Raw genomic sequence first — 24,642 nt, forward strand, 5'->3', positions numbered from 1 at the left:
TGAATTGATCCTTTTTCTTACTTTTTATTTTTTATATTTTATATTTTGAATCATTGGCCTCCAAAAACCGACCAAATTGTACTATCGGAATTAATTTTGAATCAAATTGTCTGTTTGAATGAATTTGTATATACACACACATATATTTTGACTGTGTGGTTGTTTCTCAATCTTTATTAGATATCCATACCCAAAACCGCATGGTCTGGCTTGCTTCGTTTTCTTCTTTCTTTCTTTTTTATTTTATTTTATTTTTCAGTCAATTTTATCCTAATTCTAGAACCAGTCAATTATTTTGAATTGGGTTAAGGGCATAAAATTTTATGAACCTTCAGTGCAAATACCCTCATGCAACTAATTTCACTAACTATTTGAAAGTTACTCCCAACTCGCTAAAATGGTATTAATATACATCCAATTTACCGTTTACCTCTTAATAAATAAAAAATAAGAATAACATTGGTTGTAAAATGAAAATATGATACACACAATATGGATAACTTATTTACTATATACGTCAATTCATGGATTTAAAAATGATCGGAGATCATTTGGTCAGCAAAGAAAGATATTATAGAGATTTTAGGTTTTAAAAAAAAAATGTAATTTTTTTATTGCTCATATGCTTAATCAATATGCTATGTCTAGGAAAGAGTGGTCCATTTGAAATTGTAATTTTCCTTTTAATATTTTTAATTAGACAATAGTTAGGTCCTCATTTATAATAAATGAACACATTCTATTTTAATTACCAAGTCATAGATGGTAATTAAATCACTATCTCTGATTTGGTAAGTGAATGTTGATCCACCATATTTGATTTGGTAATTAAAAATTATATGTCAATTTATTATTAATTCACATCAACGGTGACTATATTATAAATTCTCGCTAATAAATTGACATATTAAAAATTATATGTCAATTTATTAAACCTAACTTTCTTGCTTTGGTAAAAAATAAAATAAAAAACCACAAGGGGTATAGCTTCATAACTTCATATGACAGATTAGGATTGAAGTTAAGGGTTAATTTATCATCCTTATCTAATAAAGTCTTACATTAGTTGGTAAGTTATCGATTCAACCACTATATAAAAGGAAATAACAACACACACATACATGTTGTATACTCCATTTTAATGCATTTCATTATTAGATATACCTAACATCAAAATCAAAACCTAATTCCCATAAAGAGTAATTAATACATTGGGTTGGCGAGTTAGAGTTAATAGCCTTATTTCTTCCTTGTGAATTATTTTAATGAAAATTAATATTGATATTCTAGAAATCACAAAAATCCTTCCAAATGCAATGGACTAAAACAATTATGAAGTGCAACTGTGTCACTATTTTTTTAAGAAAAAATATGTTAATTTAAAAAAAATGTAAAAAAAAATTAGTCGGATACATCTCGAAACATTTTATCAATGTGAGTTTTTTATGATGGTTTGCTTTTAAATTTTCTCAAAAAAAAAAAAGAAAAAGAAAAACGAAAAAAGAAAAGAAAGAAAAAGAAAAGAAGTTTCCTAAGCGGTTTGAAAACATCAAATTCCAACCTTACGACAGAGGAATATACTGGTAGGCGAAAATTAAACTCAAACCTTACGACACATGAATATAATAATAATAATAATAATTGTAGAAAATTATTTAATGGTCCACATGACGGAGGAAACGTCCGTGCCAAATACCAAGTTCTGATGAACGGCATGTCCGACTCACGTGTAGTCTATGCGTGCGTGATCCATTAACAAATCTCCATCAGACGATCCAAAATCATTCTCACAAATCAGTGGTCAGAATTAGAACCCATGAACATCAAGTATTCAAGTTTCAGCTGACTTTTGACCGATCTTAAGCTTAACCTAAACACTTAACCCTCTCTGAAAATACACTCTGGTACAGAGTTTGCAACCAGAACGTCACTTTATTCTCTCTCTCCTCTTTGTCTTCAAGTCAAAAACAGCTGCTAGCCTCAGAATTCAGAAGCCTTTCCACTGTGACCACCAATTGCAGAGGAAGGAGGGACAACCATATATATATATATATGTATAGATATTTATAGAGAGAGAGATCGACGATGGCGGAGAAGAACTTTATTATAGAGATCGAGCCTGCGAAGGAAGCAAAGGATGGGAAGCCTTCAAGGGGACCAGTGTATCGCAGTGTGTTCGCTAAGGATGGTTTTCCACCTCCGATTGAAGGTTTGGATAGCTGTTGGGACATTTTTCGGTGAGCTTTCTTTTTTTCTCGCTGTGAAGATCTATAACAACTTTAATTTCAAAAGTGATAAGTTTGATCTGTAATGTATCTGAATCAAATTGCTTTTTATTTGATGTAGTTTCTAAGAACTTGCATGATGTTATGTTTGTACTCTGTTTCGTTTGATTCTACCAAAGGAGATACTGTTTCATGTCTCACTTGATTATGAACAGTGTATATTATGCTGTGAGCATTTTCAGAGAAGCAGACCTTTAGTAATCCTTGTACTGTCTCAATGAATTAGCTTGTGGAAATCAAAATTAGTGTTCATCTGACTATTCGGATTTTGATAAATTAAATGTACTGCCAGTCTATCCCCGCGCGCGCACACACACACACGCGTACACACGTATGACTGTATATATGTACATCTAAATGATTTAATCTTTATACTGCTTAAAGTTTCTTAAATCATTGATTTATTTTGTGGAAATTGAAATAACTATTCACTTGACTACATAGAGATGGATGGCTTAAATGGACTATTGAAAAGCGAGTACAATCAGAGACGTGTGCATGCACGTATTTTTTATTTTTTTGTAAATGTGTTTAAATACTTCTTTTAAATTTGACATCAATTTTTTCTGTTCATAATCCAACAAAGTGTTAATGTCATGTTACAGCATGTCCGTAGAGAAATATCCTGATAATAAAATGCTTGGTCGCCGTGAAATTGTGGACGGGAAGGTATATTGTCATTTCAAATATTATGTGTGCTTGTGCTTAATTTCTAGTTTCTGGTTACTTGTTTTTACTTTAATCTAATACCTGCATTGTTGCTCTTGGTTTGCAGCCTGGTAAATATGTGTGGCTAACTTACAAACAAGTATATGACCTTGTAATGAAAGTTGGGATTTCCATCCGGAGTTGTGGTATTGAAGAAGTAAGTGACTCTCTAATAATTTGACCATCAATACAAAATTTGTCTAATATTTTGACCTTGTCTGTTGAGGCTGATCCGAGGGTTGCCCTATCAAATGATAGAGGCCAAGTTTAGATTTAGAAATCTCTCCGGAAGGCCCAGCTTGAGTATTTCCAGAGTTCAAATCTAAATTTCTATTGTATTGATTTGGAACACCCGAACTGGATATCTACCTTATTGGGTGTAATATTTTTAAGCGCGTGTTTGTTTCTGGTGGACTGTAATTTAGCTCTTAAAATATTGTTTGGAGATTCTTCTTTATTTTTCTCTGCTGCTATACTTGACAATTGACATATTGTCGCCTTCATTCGATTGTTTAATCAAACCCATAAGAAGAATTTCCATTTAATCTTTCCTCTTTCTTATTTAATTTGTACACATATCATCACAAATACTTATTCTTAGTACTTTTTAGCTCAAAATACTATCATGTATATTGATCTTGCTCTTTGATGTATTAACTACTGGTTTTAGGGAGGACGATGTGGCATATATGGTGCCAATTCCTCAGAGTGGATAATGAGCATGGAGGTATTTTTCCTTTTCTGTTTTTCCCTTTTTTCATTTTTTCTTATCTAATTATTTTTATAGATTGATGACCATAATCTTATGTTGTCTCATGATTAACATAAGTTCTCAATGTCAATAGTGTTGTTACCTTGTAATATTCTATTGCCGTTGTCTTCATTGCTCGATACTGAGCAGCTTTATTTCTCTCCCTATATTTGGAAAAAAGAAAAGAAAAGAAAAAAAGATGAGCTTTTTAACTTTATGTAGATATTTTTGCTTAATTAGGATTGAATATCTTTCAAATTTGATGTGGCATTATGATATCCTTGATTTACCAACCTATCCCTTTTGGGGCAATGTTGTGGGTGTGCATGTGTTTCCTTGAACTTTCAAACCAAAAAAGAAAAGGTTGATATCATATTTTGTCTTTTAACTAATAATGAACTAGTGTTGACACTTGTACTTGAGGCTATTACCTGAGGCATTAGAGAGATAAATTTAATGTCTTCATCTTCAATTATATCTGTTTCATGATGTGCTTGATGATGATGTACTGTTAGAATGAACCAACTTTTACTAATGCACAATGTTACGAAGGGCTAAGGGACACCGGGGGTGGGAGGAGCTGAAGAAAAATTTAATGTTGTCTGGTTTCTATTTTTAACTCACTGATATAGCAAAGCGCCTTTGTCTGTTCTCAATTCCATTTTATTTTTCTTGTGACTTTCTGCTTATTTTGTGTCCATTGCTTTCCTCCTAGATGTCATTATCATTTATTATTTTTAAAAGGTAGGCTCTGCAGTTCACTTTGTGCTTTGTTTAACACTGAAAACTAATGCAGGCATGCAATGCTCATGGGCTCCATTGTGTTCCTCTATACGACACCCTAGGTAACAACTTTCGCTTATTTGCTCGGATCTATATAATTTTGCGATGTTTTTAATAAAACAATAAATTCATCCAGCTATCACGTAGGACCGAATAAATCGTTATTTTTTATTTATTTATTTTATTTATTTATTTTTTTCAATTGAGCGTTGAAGCAAATATTGTGCTGCACAATTGAAATGCCATTGTTTTTATCTTTCAAGGAATATGATGCGTAATGTAGTGTTGATGAAAGTTCGGCCATTTCTCTTATGTGATTCAGGTGCCGGTGCTGTCGAATTTATCATATGCCACGCAGAGATTACAATCGTTTTTGTGGAAGAAAAAAAGATTTCTGAGGTATCAATTTTTAATTTTTCCTTTTTTTTTTTTTTTTCATGAGAGGTTGTTATGAGATATCTTTTTTTTTTTGGAATAATTTCTGTTTGATATTTTTATAAATATATTGTTATTGATTCCCACATTAAGCCTTAGGCCCCAATATATATTATACAGGCAAGTTATCATTATGGTAGTTTTAGTGTAAGTATGTAACTATTGCAAAGTATGTTGACAATACGGTGACATTTTTTTACATGTTTGGAATATGCGTTCTTATCCATACCTATTCTTTTTGCTTTTTCAGGTGTTAAAAACTTTTCCTAACACAACAAAGTACTTGAGGAGTAAGTTGAACTTGGATTCAAAATTTTGTCCGCTTATGCATACAAATTAAGAAATAATATTATATTCATCTCCTTTTGTAGCAATTGTGAGCTTTGGGCAAGTTACTCTTGAACAAAAGAAAGAAGTTGAAAAGTTTGGTTTGGCAATATATTCTTGGGATGAATTTTTGTTATTGGTAAGCTTCTTTTAGTAATGAATTTTTGTTATTGGTAAGCTTCTTTTAATTCATCTTATTTATACTTTTCTCGTTATGTGAAGTTTGACTTCATTGATGCATTTCTTGTATCACAGGAATGTTATATTTGCAATTTTTTGTTATATTTAAGTCATTGCATTTTTAACAAACTGCCATTCATATTATTCAAGTGAGTTGTTTTGCATGATACTAACAAATTTATGGATACATGACAAGGGTTTACTATACAAGTAAATTTAATACTTCTAATTTTCACAATTAAACACTAACTTTACATTACATCTTCTGAGAATGTCAACGGCATGTATTGCTTATTAATAAGAATACAGCAGTTATAAATTATCACAGAAGTAGATTTAATACTTTTAACTTTTCTTAGTTAAACACTAAACTAACAATGTCATTTGAGACAGCATGTACTGCGTAAGCCATCACTGTAAGATCAGGTATCATAAACCAGAACAAGTGGGATGTGATAAAGTAAGTACTAACTCATTTGCAGGTGCTTTTTGTGTAAATATCTTGAGAATATTTACCAAAAACAAGCAGCAATTATGATATTTTTGTTGATTTCAGTGTGTATTGTTTAATCCAATTTTATCCATATTCGATCCGATAACTCATATATGGTTTTGAATGTTTAATCCAATAATCCATTAACAATCCAATCTGGTAACCTTTTTTTTTTTTTGATAAGTAAAAGTAGGAGTATGGTATTGCTAGGTCACTGACCTATTGGTTCAATCTGGTAACCTGTTAGATTAACTAGTCGGATATGCACTAGGTTAATCTATGCTTGCTATCATATTATATGCTAATTCCAAATATCTATCGCAATGTCTACGATGATGACATATTTCCACAAGCATATGCACAATGTATTATATAAGAGTGTGTGTGTAACGACCCGGAAATTATAATACAGTATCCTCAATTTCATCAAATTACAAATACATCAATATACTCCCAGGATCATAAAAAATAATACCCTTTCTTTATACAAAAATCAGATCCTCAAATAGATATACAAAAATCTCCAAATAAATAAAAAAAATCCGCAACACCAGCTCTTCCACTTAACCCCGAAACTAGCAATTCCTGTTCATCTTCGGTACTTGAATTTGGAGGGTGGTGAGGCAAGAAGTCCCAGTAGGAAAAACCATAACAAAAATTTCCAAGAGGTTTCATGAAAATTAGCTTCACAAAATATACATATGCTTTTGAACAAAAATATATATATGCAATTTGAGCAAAATAACAGTCCACAAAATATTTGAAGCAAAATCACCCCAAGACATTCATGGTATAGAGAACCCTACCCATAAAAGTAATTTTCCTCACTGGTTCTGTAAAATCTGAAACTCTCGACCTTCTTTGCATCTCTCGGCCCTCTCCGAACTCTCTATTTTCCTCTATCTTTCGGCCAACCCGCCCCATTTTTCTTCTTTTCATTTATTTATCTCCCTGTACACCATCTCACCCATCAAACAATACACACACACACACACACACACACACACATAATATGTGACAAACCAAATCCACCTTCGGTGTAAATGAAACACAGAAGGCAAAATGTAACTAAACCATCACTTTCCTCCATTATCTAAACAATATAAAATAATAAAAGAAATCCCATAAATTAAACTTTCTTATCTCGATTCATTGCAAACAACAAACACACCTGAAATAAACAAAAAGATAAAGCTAACCTAATAAAATAATAAAACAAAATCTCCTCCATTTTAATCAATTATTCAACTCATAAAACTTAACAAAAATCAGCCCACCAATGACTCCAATAATCAATTTTTGACAACTAAAAATGATGAAATAAATATAAATTAAAATCCTAAAAATCCGCGTTGTCACATTCTCCACCACTTAAAAAGAATTTCGTCCCCGAAATTCAGATCCAACAATTTTCGCATATCCGAAAACATCAACAATCACAAAACAAATTTCATAAATCCCTACCCCAGGCGATGTGAGATACCGTGACGTTTAGGATGTTGTGGTAGCTAGACCGTGCTAGTCACCCGCCCACACACTCCGCAACCGTTCTGGTAGCTAGCCGATGCTGTCACCCGACCACTCAAAATAAAACCAACAACGAAACCAGGGCCATATGCCCATTCACAATAACTAACCATCCCCAGTAGCTAGTTAGTGAACAACATCAGCCCACACACACCCGGCTACGAGTGGTAGCTAGCTGGTACTAAACACTCGCCCACTCAAACCCGTTTACATCATCACTACACACACTTCCGGCTGGGTACCGGCTCTGATACCATTCTGTAACGATCCACTCCACCACATGGCATGATGTTGTTCGCTTTGGGCCCGAACCCGCACGAAAGTGACGACTATAACAGCCTTAGGCTCTGTACTTTGGATTGTACAGCCTATTGGTGCCACCCGTTTCTTGTGTACGAGATTGACCTCCATTTTGTGGACCCAGTGCAACCTCCTTTCCTCTCAAAGAAATGAAAGGTGGAGAGGATGATCTTGAAGAGGATCCTAAGGAGGAATTTGAAGAATGAAGGTATGTAAATTTCAAGGACGAAATTTCTTTTAAGGAGGGTAGAAGGTAATACCCCAGAATTATATATAATATATGTATATATATGTATGGAAGATAAATTATAGACATTGTCTACGTGGATAAATATTGTAGTTATCAAGGTGATTACGCTATTTAAATAATAGATAAGAGGTTACCATATCATTTAATTGAGCTTTATCTAGTTATTTAAAAATTCAAAAGAGTTCTTTTTCAACTCAATTACTGGATATATATCTATGTTAAGGTAGATTTATTTGTGTTGGCATTACCTACGCTAAAGTGCAATCAGGGGGATTCTACACGGTCACTGTGCAGAAGCAAAGAAGCTTATAGCAAATCCCTAGAATTATATCATACCATGTGATAGAGTGGGTCGTACAATGTGTGTGTCTATAATATATATGTAGAAAGAGAGATTGTGTTCAATTATCATATTTTTGTTGCATTGGGGCTTAGGAGTTTTTCAAATGAATAATACTTTGTGTTTGGGGAACTTCTGGTCTCATCCCAAACAGGCGGTGCTTTTGTTAGTTTGTAGCAATGTTAAATTACTCGTCAAACCATTACGTATGTAGACCTTGATCAGTGAGAAAAAGATTCATGTCTCACCCTCAAATTTTTTGAAGCTGACTGAGTTTGCTTTTTCTATGGCACATCATTTTTCTACAATTGACATACAGATGGTCAATGTAAACATAAAGGAAAATAAAGGCACAGCTCAAACAAAAAAGGTCTCCTGGATATATAAGCGAGCTCTTGACAAATATGCATCAGATCAGACTATTGACGATTCCGAATAGTTACGATTAGTCCATATATTTGTTTATTTATTTATTTATTCTTAAATTGCACTTACCTTCCTAATTTTAAGCAAATTTACATAGACCTCCCCTTTGTTGTAAAAAATTACACTAACATCCCATGTTAGAGATGCTAGTTTGACAGCATTAAGTGTTCGTTTATGTTACTAAAATATCCCCAGTTCAGACTTCCGTCTGTCTAAGAACTCTTGCCATCTTCGTCTTCCTCATATCTTCTTCTTCATTTCAACAGCCCCAATACACACACACAAACCAATTGCATTTATCAGAAAAGTGGATAAATTATATGGTAATTGTGGATTTAAGTCCTGGGTCTTGAGAAAAACCTTACTGATCTAAGGCCAATGAGGGAGCAAATCAGGGAAGAAGCTCTGTGATAAAAACTGTCTACAGTCGCACAGCCAGAATGGGTTCTTCATTGAACATCCATTTTTAAGAGATCAAATTATTATATACTAAATGGATGATGGTTGATCTTTGATAGGCTTGATGGCAAGCGGTCCAATTGTGTTGCACCACTGAATGAATCGATTGCACTAGATTGCATTGTAGACATAGTGTGTTTGTGTGTTTCTATATAAGTATACTATAATGTGTGTGCAGATATATTATAGCATACCAAATAAGCACTATCCATCTCTATCCAATCACCGGAGTTTGGGAATTTCCCTCCTCTAACTGAACTTGGGTGGCCTCCATCAATGGTTGCCACTGCTCTCTGCAATTCTAAATCCATAACAATTGTTAGTGATTTTTGACAAAAAATAATTAGTCAAAAGCTCCTCACCTTCAAAGACAAAGCTACATTGTTGAAGAACTGAACCCAGATAGCTTCGATGACATCAACATTGCTGTTTGGGGGGTCGAACAAAGTCTTCTTTCCTTGTCTCTCTTATCCTACCTATCCAATCAAACAAGATTAACCTGTGAAGTAATTGAAGGAATGTGTCTAAACTTGCCACTTGGCAGCTTCCTTATGAAAGCCCTCCTCTTCTTTTTACTGATATGTACGGTCTGTCCAGGCTTTCTCCGGTGAGAAAGCAAACTTGTTTAGATTGGCTTCAAATTTCACTTCATTTCTGAAAAGAACGTCACAATTTAATTCATTCATAATTTTTAATAGTTCTTTTTAATCACTATAGTAGATTTTTGCTTTTCTTCATATATGTATGTGTTTGTGAGCGCATACGTATATATATATAAATTGGTGAGGTAGAAAACCAAGTTGTGAAGGAGTGGACGAGGAGAAGTGCTCTATGAGGGCAGTTGTTGCCCATGTTAGTTATATCCATTCCAAGAAGCACAAGCCATCAATCTTCAAGCAGTTCTCCTTTTCCATTTCAAACAAACTCTACCCTAAATCAAGAATCATATAAAACAGTTCTACCAATAGAGGGTAATAGAATCATTTAGAATTAGTAAATGAGGTTAAAAATGTCTGTGTGCAGTACAATGGAATATTGGAAGTTTAAACATTTCAATGCCTGAAGTAAAAAAATTTATTTTGACTTGCCCTGACCATTAAGGGAGGGTGTAAACTTTAGGCTAAATTACATTGACCTCCCCCGAGGTTTGAGTAAATCTCACACAGATGGAGTGTTAGACGTTTATTACTTTGACCTCCCCCGAAGTTAAGTTCGTGTGCTCAATAACCTCCCTCTCGTAAAAAAATATTCATATAAGGACTGAAATACCCCTGATTTTGTGTGAAAAGACAATAATAGGCTTACAAATGCCATAAATATTACAAGTTTACTATTATTGTCATAAAATTACAATAAAACCAATAATACCATTTCATCCTGTGGGTCTCTTCAAATGACCCACCTCACGCCACCACAACTCTTCGTCTCCAACACAACCTAACACCACCAGAACTTGCCATTGCCAACCTCCCACCACCGCAACCAATTTCTTGCCATCAATAAATTCACTTATACATATAAATGATTTATTTTTTTAGTAAGTACAAAAGTAAATCTAGAGCAAAAAGAGTTTGTACCCATGGTTGCTGGTAGAAGTACTTCACTGATCTAGGTTTTGAGCACTCTGAGGAAGACAGAGAAGAAGCTGTGGCAACCACTGAGAAAAACCCTATAAATGAATATGTATGTGATATATATATATATATATCAAACATATGTATTATATATCAAACATTCAAAACAAACTGACATTCAAAACAAACTGGGTTTGTTTGGAATGTTTTGTATGGATTATGTATTATATATCAATATATACACTCCCCTGTCAATGTAGAAAGTAGTGCCTGATATTAGTAACCAAACTGCCATCCTCTGGTTGACCAACTGCTACATCGCCATCTCCTCCATCAACATCAACAGGAACATCTCCATCACCGGATAAAGAATAAAGATCTTGTGCTGGCGTTAAAATTGCCGAATCCGAATAATATTCTCTTAACAGTTCTCTAAAATTCTCTCACCAATCCCCACACACACACACACACATATGTATATTAATTGGCCATCATCTTTACTGGTACCAATTTTATTGTTCCAAGCTTATCAATATATAGATATATCTATGTGTATATGTAAGACTTGACATAAGAAGGGGCTGATTGGGTCGATCGGAGGCTGGGTTTGGTAGCCTTGGAATCGCAACTGCCACGGATTTGGTAAATTATTCAATGCTTTACCCTAATTTGATTGAAATTGAAGCTGATAAAGGAGAGTGGTGGTTTTTTCTGGCAAACATGGGGCCAACGAAGCCATGCAACAGAGGAATTAAGAGAAGACATTCTGGGTTTTATGTGGAGAAAATTAAAGGTTTGGAAGGCTAGGAAGTTCCATGAATGGACTGGATGGGCTAGATTGAGAAAGTTGGAGTGAGTAAACCGGCTTGATTTAATTGACAAGCGTTGATCTCATGGCAACAAACAACGATGGTGTGTATATAGTCTTTTTACGGCGGTCGGATGAGGTGGTGGTGTTAAAAGATGGTGGATAGGAAAGAGAAGAGAGGTGGTCACTATGGTAGCGGTGGGGGAAATGGCCGGAGGTGATGGCAGCGGTGGAGAGGGGAGAGAGAACGCAGAAAGAGCAAGGAGATATGAGAGAATAAAAAAATCTGAAAATGGTTTAAAGTTGCCGCCCCGGGGGGGGGTGGGGGGGGGGGGGGGGGTTGTACCGTCTTTTCATAAGACATGATTTTTTTTATTAATATATTATTAATAATGTAAGGGTATAATTGACTTTTCACACATTGTAGGGGAGGTCATTGTAATAAGTCTCAAATGCTCCACCTATGTGAGATTTGCCCAAACCTCAAGGAAGGTCAGTGTAATTTACCCTCAACTTTATTAAGATTTGTTTTTAAGAGAGGTCGGTGCAACTTTTCAATACATAGGGGAGGTCCGTGTAATTTTGCTAACATCAGGGAAGACAAATCAATTTACTTTTTATTTTGTATTGTTTTGGCAAAGTAATTTAACCTTCGTTTTTTATATTTTTCTTATGTGGGTTTGAATTTGATAAGCCTAGTCATCATGGGCATTGTAATCAAAGTGTTATCCTAGTTCATTAAGGGCATTGACATAGTTTTGGAGCACCTATCAAAGAAATGGATCTGGTCGTGGCACTTGTTCAGCACTTTAGGTTTGAGATTTCACCACTGTTTTATAGGTTCACCAAGTGCTGCAGATGTTAATTTTCCAATGGTGACAATATCTGCAATTTGCAACAAATATTTACAATTCAATTAATTGGTTTCCAAATGCTGAACATGCACACATGCTCATTCAACATTTAGCAGCTATTAGATAGCTGTTACACCTCACCTGCACATGCTACTAATGCTATTAGGTAGCTATTAATGTTGAGTTTAAATTTTGGTGGGCATGCAAATTGTACATTGGATCCATTTTGTGTGTGGCATCTAAAGGAGTTAGAAGTTTATAATGTGTATAAAATTTTCTTTATAGTTTTGACACTTCACATGCAGTGGATCACTCTATAAAAAATTGCATTATCTGGAATCTATGATTTTGTCTTGTGTGTTTGAATTAGGAGGTAAAAATTGCATCTGAATAGTTAGCGTTAGCCCATCTTATACCAAGTTCAACTATGCACAAATAAATACATGAGTTGAATGTGACAGGTTGTCATTCTGATATCATTCAGTTTAAAGAATGAACTTATTGTTTATTTATATATATAAAAAAGTGATCTATATAGAAATCCTATTTGTTTTTTTTTATTAATCTAAGGTAAATGATATTTTTGTTAGTATTCTGACTTAAAACTTGTATTTTTTTTTATTTGCAGGGAGATAATAAGCAATTTAATCTTCCTGTAAAAAAGAAAAGTGACATTTGTACAATAATGTATACTAGTGGAACGACTGGTGACCCCAAAGGTGTTTTGATTTCCAATAATAGCATTGTTACTCTTATAGCTGGGGTGAAGCGCCTGCTAGAGAGTGTGAATGAAGCGGTGATTATTTCCTCATCTTCCATTCCATTAACAAAAATACATGCCTTAAATTGAACTTGAGATTTGAAGCTTTACTTGTTGCATTTATAGAGATAAATATATAGCGCAGATTAATTGATCAATTATTTTTTCCAATTTCTGACTCCATACGTTTCGGTGAAAATTTTACAGTTGACTGTGAAGGATGTTTATCTTTCTTATCTTCCTCTGGCACATATATTTGATCGGGTGATTGAGGAGTGTTTTATCAATCATGGTGCCTCAATAGGATTTTGGCGCGGGGTAAGATGTCTTCCAATTATTTTCTCACCAGACATGAGTTCACTTTAACAATTGATCATTTATTGAATCTTTAGGACGTCAAATTATTGATCGAAGATATTGGAGAACTAAAACCTACTATTTTCTGTGCTGTTCCTCGGGTGTTGGATAGAATTTATTCAGGTGAGCTTTCTTTTACCCATGATGTGCTTGTGTCCAATTGTTTGCATTTATATAGAAGGGATACATTCAAAGCATTTGATGATGGCCTCTCTTTTGTGTTTATCCTTATGTTTCAGTTTTTAAGGTCCATATTCACAGTCTCACAATCATTTTCTTATCCACAAAATATTCAAATGATCAAAATTTTCAATTTTATTTTTATTTTTTATTTTTAATCTTTTTTTGGTTATGGAATCTCATAGGACTGTTGGCATCTGAAACCAGAACATAATCAATATTTCCCACTTGTTTAGTAAGGATAAAGTTCCCCTACTTGTTTTCTCTTTCTGATGCAATTTGACTCCGAAGTGAATGCAAAAGATTTTGTTTCATGTATCTAAATGTACTTAACTACTGTTCATATTGTAGGTTTGACACAAAAGATTTCTTCAGGAGGTTTCTTGAAACACACACTTTTCAACGTGGCATACTCATAGTAAGTTCTATTGCATCCTCTTATCTTTATGAGGAGAAAGGAAGAATTTGAGATTCTTGCAAATAACTAATCATTCCTTCACATATCAACCTTCTACTGTATCTTTTGTTCCAAGTTGCCTTGTTGACAAAATTGCGCACACAACAGATTTGGACATTTGGTCACTAAATAATCAATGTTTTCAATCTGTTAGCATATAATTTGGGGACATTGCTTGGTGCATTGGTAAAATACTCGGGTTGTAGACTCTGAAAGTGCTGGTTTGAGTCCTGAGAGCTACCACTTTGTGCAAATAATGCAAAAGGTAGGTCTGTATGTATTTGGTCCACACCTCCAAGCACCCTCAATTAATGGGACCACACTGGGTAATGACCTCTTTTTCCATCTATCAGCTTTGAAAATTTTCACCCACATATTTCTTCCGGTTGGAGATGTTCAGGATATTTCTTCTTTAGCGGAAGTCCTTGGTTGTAGGGTGAGTCCTTTTCCAATTCTCTATTTGGGCTTGCCTTTAGGGGTTTCCTCTAGAACGGTGGGGTGTTGGGACCTTGTGATTGATAGGTATGCGAAGAGATTAGCAGGATGGAAAAAGCAATACTTGTCTAAGGGAGGGAAAGTTTCGCTTATAAAGAGCACTTTATCGAGCCTTCCCACATATTTTCTATCTATGTTCCAAATTCCTTTTTCTGTTGCTGATAGGATTGAGAAAATTCAAAGGGGAGAGGTGATGAATTTAAGTATCACCTTGTCAATTGGGAACAAGTTTGCAAGCCAATGAAGTTTGGTGGTCTTGGTATCAGAAGACTGGTCCCCTTTAACTAAGCTCTTCTGGGTAAATGGTTGTGGAGGTATGGAAGGGAAAGACATCGCCCTTGGCAAAGGCTTGTTTCATGTCGATATGGGGAAGAGAGTGGTGGTTGGTCTACTCGTCCGGTTTCTCTTGTGGGAGGAGTTGGGGCGTGGAAATTCATAAAGAAGGGATGAGACACTTTTTCTACTCATATCAGATTCAAAGTTCATGATGGCAGATGTGTACGCTTTTGGGAGGATCTTTGGTGTGGAGACCGGCCTCTATCTTGTTTATTTCCCAGGTTATATAGTATTGCAGTTGATAGACTTGCCTACGTAGCCAACTGTTATCAACTTGATAGCAGATGGATTACGTGGGACGTGCGATTTCGACGCTCTTTTCAGGATTGGGAGGTGGACGAGGGATGTTTTTTCCTGGATTTGTTGTATCGACAGGAGGCAGTTGGCAGAGGCAGTGATGATATGACATTGATTCCCTCTTCCCATGGTCGCTTTGAAGTTCGTTCCTTATTCTTATGTCTTTCTGATTTTGATATTGTTGATTTTTCATGGAAGACTATTTGGCGTTTTATGGCTCCAACTAGAGTGGCATTCTTTGTTTGGACCGCTGTTTGGGGTAAGATCCTTACGATTGATAATCTAAGGAAAAGGGGCAATTGTCTTGTTAACTGATGTTGCTTGTGCAAACAAGATGGTGAGTCAGTTGCTCACATTCTCATGCATTGTCCTATGGCGAGGGATTGTTGGAATCTTATCTTTTGTCTGTTTGGTATGCGTTGGGTTATGCCTAGTTATCCTAAGGATTTGATTTGTATATGGAGAGGATGCCGTGTGAGTGGCGCTGTTCGCAATTATTGGAGAGTTGTGCCACATTGTGTTTGGTGGTGCATTTGGAAGGAGAGGAATAGTAGAATGTTCGAAGGGAAAGAATCATCCACGGCGATTCTGAAACTTCACATCATACGCTCTCTTTTCAGTTATGTGAAGAGGAAGTCCTGTTCTTCTTCCGAAGATTTAATTATTTTTTTGGCTTCTTTGGGATCTTAATCCCTAGTTCCACTTTTGTATAAGGGATGCGTTCTCCTCTTGAACGCCTATTTTATTTCAATTATTACTTATAAAAAAAATATATACATTCACCCAGAGTCAGACCTCATTTCAATTCCCTTTTGATCCTCAAAATGTTCATCACGTATGCTATACTCCCACAAACTTGGACTTGTTGCGAGTTCTCTAAAAGGGACAAAAGGAGGATCCTTGAATCTTTACCAAAGGTGCAGTGCAACACCTAGTGTTTTTTACACTTCTAATTATTCCTTCACACATGTAATGCTAATTGATTAAATTTTAGAAGACCCCCCCTCCTCCCCTCCATCTTTTTTCATGGTGCCTTTCCCAAGACAAATCCTGCTAGTCTTTTTCCAGACACCCATCTCCTCCCTGTCCACTCCCCCATTTATTTGTTGAATAAACTATTCCTTTCAAGCATATACCTCCAACCTAGCTTCTTAATACTCTATTGTGAGCACACCACATCATAATTAAACAAATGATATTTGAATTCATCCCCATTCCACCCTTAAAAATCCTGTTTGCAGCTTCTCAAGCTTCTTTACCGCTGAAGCTGGGATTTTTAAGTGATGAATAAAATACGTTTGGAGGCCAGGAAGAATACTTCAGAAAGGGTACTTTATATAAGTGTCAGTTTACTTTACTTCGTTAAGTACTGCTTCCTTCGCCTCGCTAGTATATTTTCAAATTTTTCCATGGCGACGTTCCAAACTGCATTAATACAATTTTTTATTTTATTTTTGAAAGTTCAAGCAAACGTGCACACACCCACAATATTGCATTTAGCAGGGCTCAAACACTAAACCTCCCCTTTGGGGCAAAGGGGAGGAGAGATCATACCATCTGGGCTAATGCCCATTGGTACACCAAATATGATGTTGGAAGGGATCGTACACCAAATACCCTCTAGGAACAGTTTCCTACTTGTGGTCTCAAGATAAATCTCAGTAGAAGCTTGTCGTCACTTGTTGTCTCAAAGTAAATCTGCTGAAAAAACTTAGTATCCCCAATTTAATCTCCTCCTTTCTACTTGATTCCTCTCCACTGATGATGTGGCTCGTATGATGTAAGGTGCGCAGTGCGCTTTGCGGTTTTTTTGACATCTGATTTTTGTTTGCATGTTATAAATGCTGCAGCAAATTACGTAACATGAGGAAGGGTCATAAACATGTTGAGGCAGCTCCACTTTGTGACAAAATTGTTTTCAGTAAGGTAATGGACGTATTCTTGTAGCAGTTCCTTTGGTTTCTATTTACTTAATTTCCTTCTGTTTATATTAGCCTATTCTTTACTGTGACGATATTAATCTTCTCACTGATTCAGGTAAAGCAAGGACTGGGAGGAAATGTACGGCTTATTTTATCTGGAGCAGCTCCTCTTGCCTCCCATGTAGAAGCTTATCTACGAGTGGTGGCCTGTTGTCATGTACTTCAAGGATATGGTATGCAGAACTCTATAATTAGTATTTACCGTTGAAGTTGTCTTCATGCCAATAACATTGAAATTTAAATTTTGCTGGTTCTAGGGTGGATTTTCATTGTTTCCAGTTCTAGTTTTGGCAGCTTGCTGGTTCCTTTCTCCTTGTTAGTGCAACTATACTTGATACAGATGATTTATAACTCTTTTAATTGAAGACATTAGCAGAACTCCAGGCCATTTCCCTCCCATTTTTTTTTCGCAATTTCCACTTTCCCATTGTACGCATGAATAATCAGTAATTGCTTATTGGATTGACCATTATTTTGATACCCAATGAGATTGACCTAGCTGGTTGAACCACTTCGACTTGCCATTGTCCTCTTGCTTGACTGTTTGAGTTAATCCATCCCAAATCCATTAAATCCAAAATTCAAGCTCATTGATTTGTTAAACTGTTTACCTGTTGACACACGTGGGTCAATTAGTTTGATTGGAAAATTATGTCACTGAATTCCAAAAAAATTATGGAGTCTTGTTAATTAAAATGGTACCAAGGGCTCCTCCTTCCAAATGAAATGTTAGAGGGTTTGGATCCCCAATGGGACAATAGTGGGTGTGTGTGACTTACCTACCAAAAGAAGAATAGTAATAAAAAATAAAAAAATTAGTAGGATATTTCTGAGTTTTTACAGATGTGTTTTTTTTAATGGTCCAACTTTCTTTATTATAGGTATATCAGTTACTTTAGACTATTTTCTTTACTCTAAATTAATTCTCTATTTTTTATGTGTAAATAAATATGAATTATTTATATTGTAACCTATGGACCCGATTGGCCAATTCAGTTGACCTGCATTGTTTTTGGATCCATAGGTTGACCAAGTCACATTTTCTAATTAGTGATTGGACGACCTTGTATTAGGATGAGTTGACTACCTTTCTCAACTATTTTACATATATATATCTGTATTGTTTTTGTATGTATATCTTAATTGTATAGTGACTTGTTACATGGACTCTTCAAAAGTAGTGAAGTACCTGTGTCGGACACAAATCCCTTAGACATGGGTATGGGATATGTGTCTGACACTTTTGGTTGGACATGTACTTCAAAAGCAATCCAATCATTCAATTACATTATATTATTACTTTAAAATGAGTTAAATACATATATTGAACATTATATTAGATAAAAACATTACTTTACTCTAGAAAATAAAATAAAATAATTAATAAAATGAATATTTAGCCGTGTTCGTGTGTCCTTCTATTTGGAGATTTGACACGTCCGACACATGGATGCATACCCGTGTCTGACACCCATACCCGAGTCCATGTAACACGTATAGTCAAATTGGATTCACCTTCTCCAACCAATCAATCTGCTGCCATTAACCTAACATGATTTTTCACTCATATTACAATGGAAAAGACTTTTTGTCTTGTTGATGCCTTGACAATTAATAGTAGCTGCTGGTATGCTCTCGTATTATACAATTTTTTTTATTATGTTCCCACTCTGAATATAACTCTTATGACATACTATAGCAACCCAGCCTGCAATATTTACCTGTGTCAGTGAGGGTACCTAACAAGGGTACACCAGCATGTCAGAGAAGTCACAAAGATAAGAGAGGAGAGAGGAAGAAGAGGGTGATCATCATGTGCTTATCTACTTTTATTCTTTCTCCTCCTCTTTTTCTTTTTATTTATTCATCTGGGAGCTTTTTGTTTTGCGGGTGGAAGGGTATTTACATGTGAAGGATAACCAATGAGATGGAGACACGTAACTAATATGTTGAGAGTGACACTCATCTCATTATCCCTTTCCACCATTTCCTCTCGAATGTGTAAATACCTAATATGCAGAAGCAGTAGCTCGCTAGATGTAGGAAGATGGATCTCACAAAAGACAATGCCATACTGCAATGTCCCATACTGCATTAATCCTAGCAAGTAGTTCTCTCTAGGCCCACTGAAACCTTCAGTGAATAATTGCCTACAAGGTTCGTATGTGAAAGTATGGAACCGTTTGCCTAGATGTAGATATGTTCATAGTGTGGAAGCTTCTGGCATATGATACCTAAAATCCAGTTGTTGGTAGCTGTGGACATATATAATCAGTCTCTCTCTCTCTCTCTCGTTCTATTTCTTTTTTATTTTATTTTATTTTTTATTTTTATTTTTATTTTTTGTGGATTAAGAGATCTACCAGAGATGCATTCTTGTTTTTTAGGATTATTGGAACAAGCATTGAGTATTTATTATTACAAATATATATTATATCCTGATGTGTAAGGATTATTTCTTTGTGCAATGATAAAAGCTCCAGCTACAAGCATGATAGATACATGTGCGAGTTTGAGAGTAGCCAATTTGTGCTAAATAATGTGAAGTAAACTGGTTGATCAGTTGGCTTCAAGTGTATGTCCTATTACTATATGATGAACCTATTTTCTTTTTGATAAACATGGTGCAGGTCTGACAGAAACCTGTGCTGGATCATTTGTCTCACTACCAAACGAATTGGATATGCTTGGAACAGTTGGCCCGCCGGTCCCCAATGTGGATGTGTGCCTTGAATCTGTTCCTGAGATGGCATATGATGCCCTTTCAAGCACACCACGTGGAGAAATATGCATAAGGGGTGATACATTGTTTTCGGGGTACTACAAACGTGAGGACCTCACCAAAGAGGTCTTGGTTGATGAGTGGTTCCATACAGGTTTTGCCTATACTGATATCTTGAATACATATGTTGCCAATTTGTTTGTAAATTGCTTTCTTAATCAGCATTGTTTACAACAATACTTGCATCAGGGGATATTGGTGAGTGGCAACCAAATGGAAGCATGAAAATTGTTGACCGCAAAAAGAATATTTTCAAGCTTTCACAAGGAGAATATGTTGCTGTTGAAAACTTGGAGAATGTTTATGGTCTTGTTGCAGATATTGACTCAGTATGCCTCTTTAACTGTTGTGAATATATGCATCTAAATATGGAATATTGTCTTGTCTATGACATTGCCTTTTTTTTTTCTCAGTTATCTAAAAAGAACCTCATTTAGATATTAATATTGCATTTTTACAGAGAAGCATGTGAGGGGAAAATGATATTTTACTTATAATTGTTCAGTATTTCTCTCTGCTATACTGATTGTATACAGAAATGTGAGGAGTTGGTTCGTCTTGTATATTGACTCCATCTGCCTCTTTAATTGTTAAATGCTTTTTGTGTCTGATCTTGATTTCATATGCCTCTTAATTGTCGTCAACATTTTTCTTGCTTTAATCCCCCCTAATATGTAATCTGTGCATTTCTGAATAAATTTCTTTTCCTCTATCCACCAAACTGATGCTGAAAAATATTAGAATACATGGGAAAACCTTGATATAATAGCTCTTTACTTCAAGCACACACCTTCAATACATGCAAACTCTCATGGAGACCATCACCAACTTATGAGGAAACCAGCATGCTATATCAAAAAAACCTGCAAGCTTTAACATATTTATTACAAAATCCAAAAGATACTTTTCCAAAGATGGATTGATCATTCCCATCATATAACCAAACAAAATGCAAAATATTGCTGTTAATCTTAGTAATGGAACCCTTCATGCCATCAAAAGATCTCCTATTTAACTCGTCAAAGCGGGGCTGTTAGACAAGTATTCCTTCACTTAAACTCGAGTGCATCTTCACCACCAATTGACAACACCAATTTTATCCCAAAGAGTTTGTAAAGTAAGGCCCAAAACCTCCTACTTAGTAACAATGAAGAAGCAAGTTATCCATCAAGTCCGCCTCTTCCTTACACATTGAATACCTGTCAGGATAGTATTCCCTCTCAATCTTTAGATAGCATCCTTTAAATCTCCCATAACACTTCAAATCAAAAACTGCCACCTTAAGTGGCGCTTCTCTCCAATTACTTTCCAAGGAAAAAATGCCTATGTAGTCCCAGAGCAAGGTGTGTAGAAATGTTTACCTATAAATTTCCTGAATCTGCAACACTCTCTCACCTCATCTGCCTTTGAATTAAGCATGCTATGCAAAACAGCGGACGGTTCTACCACCTCTTCAATATCCCAATCTTGACAGGCCTTTAAAATTGTATTATCTCAAATCCAAAGGCTCTCCACCCCGCAAACCGCTAGATAATTTTCCTTTGAGGCCTCCCTATCTACGATTATCCAATATAACATCGCAAAAAGTTTTCCCAATATAACCACCGGGAGTTCCTGGCTTGCTGAAATCTTACCACAAATGGACCTAGTTAAAGGGTTGTCCATACGGTCGTATACTTCTGCCTCCTTCCTCCATCGTCCACTGTCTTTGCTAGCCTACTACTGAATGCTTTCATAATGTGGATAAACAACAGAAAGTATAGAGATTCCTCTGTCTCGGATTTTGCTTGAGAAGAGAAAAATCTTGCCTCCCATTTACTAGCACTGAGAATCTAACAGTTGGGCGCATGTCTTAATACTTTTCCTCCATTTCTCACCAATGCCTGACATGCAAGAGAAAAGCCTAATTCACATGATCCAAAGGTCATTCTTTGTAATGTTTTGCACAATGTCACAAAATCTACTCATAAGTTGATGAGAGGTCACTTCTCTTGCCTCCTCCCTATCCCCCCAAAGATTAAATAAATAAACAGAAAAGTCCAAGTTCTACTGTGGGAAGATGTAGAAATGTGGAAGAGAAATGAGGCATTAACTTGTGCAAAAACCCAGACAAATTGAGCTATCTAAGTAGGACAGCTGGATATTCTTGTTCTTAAATAAGTGCAACTGTTATAATCGTAAGAAGATAAAGTTTTTTCTCTCTCTCTCCTGTGAAAGACTTGGTTAAGTTTTGCTATTATGTAATGGTGGAAGTAGCAAAGTAAAATGAGCCTCATAATTATTCGAAGAGGGGAAAGGCATGTGATTATACACAAGTAAATGTAAATTTTTAGCTGTGTCATTGCAAATGTTGCTAACCTTCCACAAAGACTTTGCTGCATTAGTGTATCTGTACTGTAGTTCTATAGTTGCTGAATCTGCGTCTTGGGAACAATAGTCATGCTATAGTGGATTACACCATTTGTTTTAGTTAATGTGAGTGCAAACCACGCTGGACCTTTGAGGCGTGTTTTTCTTTCTCACCTCTGTAAACAAAGGTTCACTATCTGCACTTAGATTCGACAAATTGTCTATTGTAGTGCAGTAGTACTTGTTAAGTTGTTCTTCCCTCTGGAAATCTGCTTGTATTTGATTTGAAACTCATACTGTCTTTTCAATTTTAGATATGGATATATGGGAACAGCTTTGAGTCTTTCCTTATTGCTGTTGCCAACCCAAATAAGCAAGCACTTGAACATTGGGCAGAAGAGAATGGTGTACCGGGTGATTTTAATTCCCTGTGTGAAAATCCAAAGGCAAAAGAACACTTGCTTGGAGAGCTCGCGAGGATTGGGAAAGAAAAAAAGGTGGGTTTTTTTTTCCTTGTATACCTTATTATCATTTGGTCATGACATGAACTTTGACCCTATTAAAAAGAAAATGCTTCTCAAATTGAAAAATGAAACAATTGATGAGATGTCATCATGTGGGATCCACACTCTATCTTGGTCATTTTTCTTTAGTCAGCTTTTTTTTTTTTTTTGTGGCATTTCTCCAGAAGAAATATATTTTTTCATCTGAAGCTTTAAGTGAACCCAAATACTACTATTTGCAGTTGAAAGGTTTTGAGTTTGTTAAAGCTATTCACCTTGACCCTGAGCCATTTGACATGGATCGTGACCTGCTCACCCCAACATTTAAGAAGAAAAGACCTCAGTTGCTCAAATACTACCAGGTAGCTACTATTAATCCTCTCAGGAAATTATATTACATGCCTTTAGGTTTTGTACAATGCTGTTGTAGAATGACGTTCTACCTGCCATTAAATTTATGGACTGAATTTTTGGTCTTAATGAAATTTTCCTAACCATTTTGTTATATAATCTATGGCACTATACTAATTCAGTAAAAAGAATTATGGTTCAAATTCAGAATTGTCAAGACTGATACTGGTGGTCTGGGCTATTAGCCTATTTGTCCACAATGCTACAGAAGTAACTTTGCTATGGTCTCTAACATAATGTACCCACCTTTTGCTACTGTGTCCAGCTTCTCCCATAATTTAGAATGTATGTACCCTTTTGATGGCCTACTTGTGAGAACAATTGGGCAAACAATTTGTGTGATTGGATGATTTGATCATGTAATTTTGTTCAAAAAAGGTAATGGAATAATTAAGTAACTTCCAAAAAATGGTATCGGAAAAATATGAACATGATGGTTAGATTATAAATACTTATTGAATCATAATTCTCAAGATTTAGCCAAATCGGTCAATGTGATGACTAAAGAACTAGACATGCTATGTTTGACTCTCCTTGGCTTGAGTGACTTGGTGGTTTTGTGGATGATTAGATGCATCTCTGAATGTCAAGCTCAACTAAAAGTGGGTTGGCTGCTCTGCACAACCCTGAAAAAACTCCTTGAATTATGCCAACTTCAACAAATTGCCTAAGAATTGCTTCTTTTAGGAAATACATGATGGTTGTAGACATCCTTTTGATATTGCTGGTTGTTCCCCATCATTTTGCCTCTGTAAATCTTTATTTGCTTGATGATTCATCTTCTTAGCATTAGTCCGTGCATGAAATCTCTTAGACATTCGTTTGCATTTTATGTATCTGGTAACTCGCTGTTGACAAGATTTGTCTCCTTTTTTTTGGTTACATGATAATATATTTATGGCATTCATAGTACTGACCTGGATACTGTCTTACAGAATGTCATTGACAACATGTACAAGAGTGCAAAGTAGCCTGTTGCCTGAGGGTAGTATTCCGTGAGCTACAGCTGTAAAAGGCTTTTTCTTCTATTTGTCCCTACAGTTGCTAGTGGCGTGCTTTTCTTACCTTGGATTTCACTTGTGATTGTACATATGGTATTTATATACCAGATGAATATTTTAAGTTAATTTTTGTGTAATGCTATGACCTGGACTGTAATCTAGACGTTATTCTGTAAATGACGTTAAATATTCTATTATGCAAGCATCTAAAGATTCTTATTTGACTTTTTAA

At 35.5% G+C, this 24,642-nt stretch overlaps 1 protein-coding gene across 1 annotated transcript; it reads left to right on the forward strand.

Annotated features, from left to right (window-relative positions):
- The first annotated feature begins 1,877 nt into the window (after window positions 1-1,877).
- On the forward strand, window positions 1,878-24,642 carry LOC132308215 (long chain acyl-CoA synthetase 4-like). The gene is made up of 19 exons (XM_059806232.1): window positions 1,878-2,237; window positions 2,891-2,954; window positions 3,061-3,150; window positions 3,664-3,720; window positions 4,541-4,589; window positions 4,850-4,926; window positions 5,213-5,252; window positions 5,334-5,428; window positions 13,129-13,296; window positions 13,468-13,578; window positions 13,653-13,740; window positions 14,149-14,215; window positions 17,233-17,308; window positions 17,420-17,537; window positions 19,995-20,240; window positions 20,336-20,475; window positions 22,810-22,992; window positions 23,241-23,360; window positions 24,345-24,642. Exons 1-19 carry the CDS (start codon window positions 2,086-2,088, stop codon window positions 24,378-24,380), a joined length of 1,977 nt encoding a protein of 658 aa, XP_059662215.1. The 5' UTR covers window positions 1,878-2,085; the 3' UTR covers window positions 24,381-24,642.

Source organism: Cornus florida, unplaced genomic scaffold, assembly GCF_030987335.1.
Source record: "Cornus florida cultivar Cherokee Brave unplaced genomic scaffold, ASM3098733v1 CherokeeBrave_3.0.0_Hap2_Chr05, whole genome shotgun sequence".
In the NCBI taxonomy this organism is placed as follows: Eukaryota; Viridiplantae; Streptophyta; class Magnoliopsida; order Cornales; family Cornaceae; genus Cornus; species Cornus florida.

What these genes read in the sequence shown, in the direction of transcription:
- LOC132308215 (XM_059806232.1), top strand. Translation starts at nt 2,086, where the DNA reads ATGGCGGAGAAGAACTTTATTATAGAGATCGAGCCTGCGAAGGAAGCA. An exon ending in AAGAAAAAAAGATTTCTGAG is followed by an intron (nt 4,927 to 5,212) that starts GTATCAATTTTT and finishes TTGCTTTTTCAG; the next exon opens with GTGTTAAAAACTTTTCCTAA. An exon ending in TAGAGAGTGTGAATGAAGCG is followed by an intron (nt 13,297 to 13,467) that starts GTGATTATTTCC and finishes AAAATTTTACAG; the next exon opens with TTGACTGTGAAGGATGTTTA.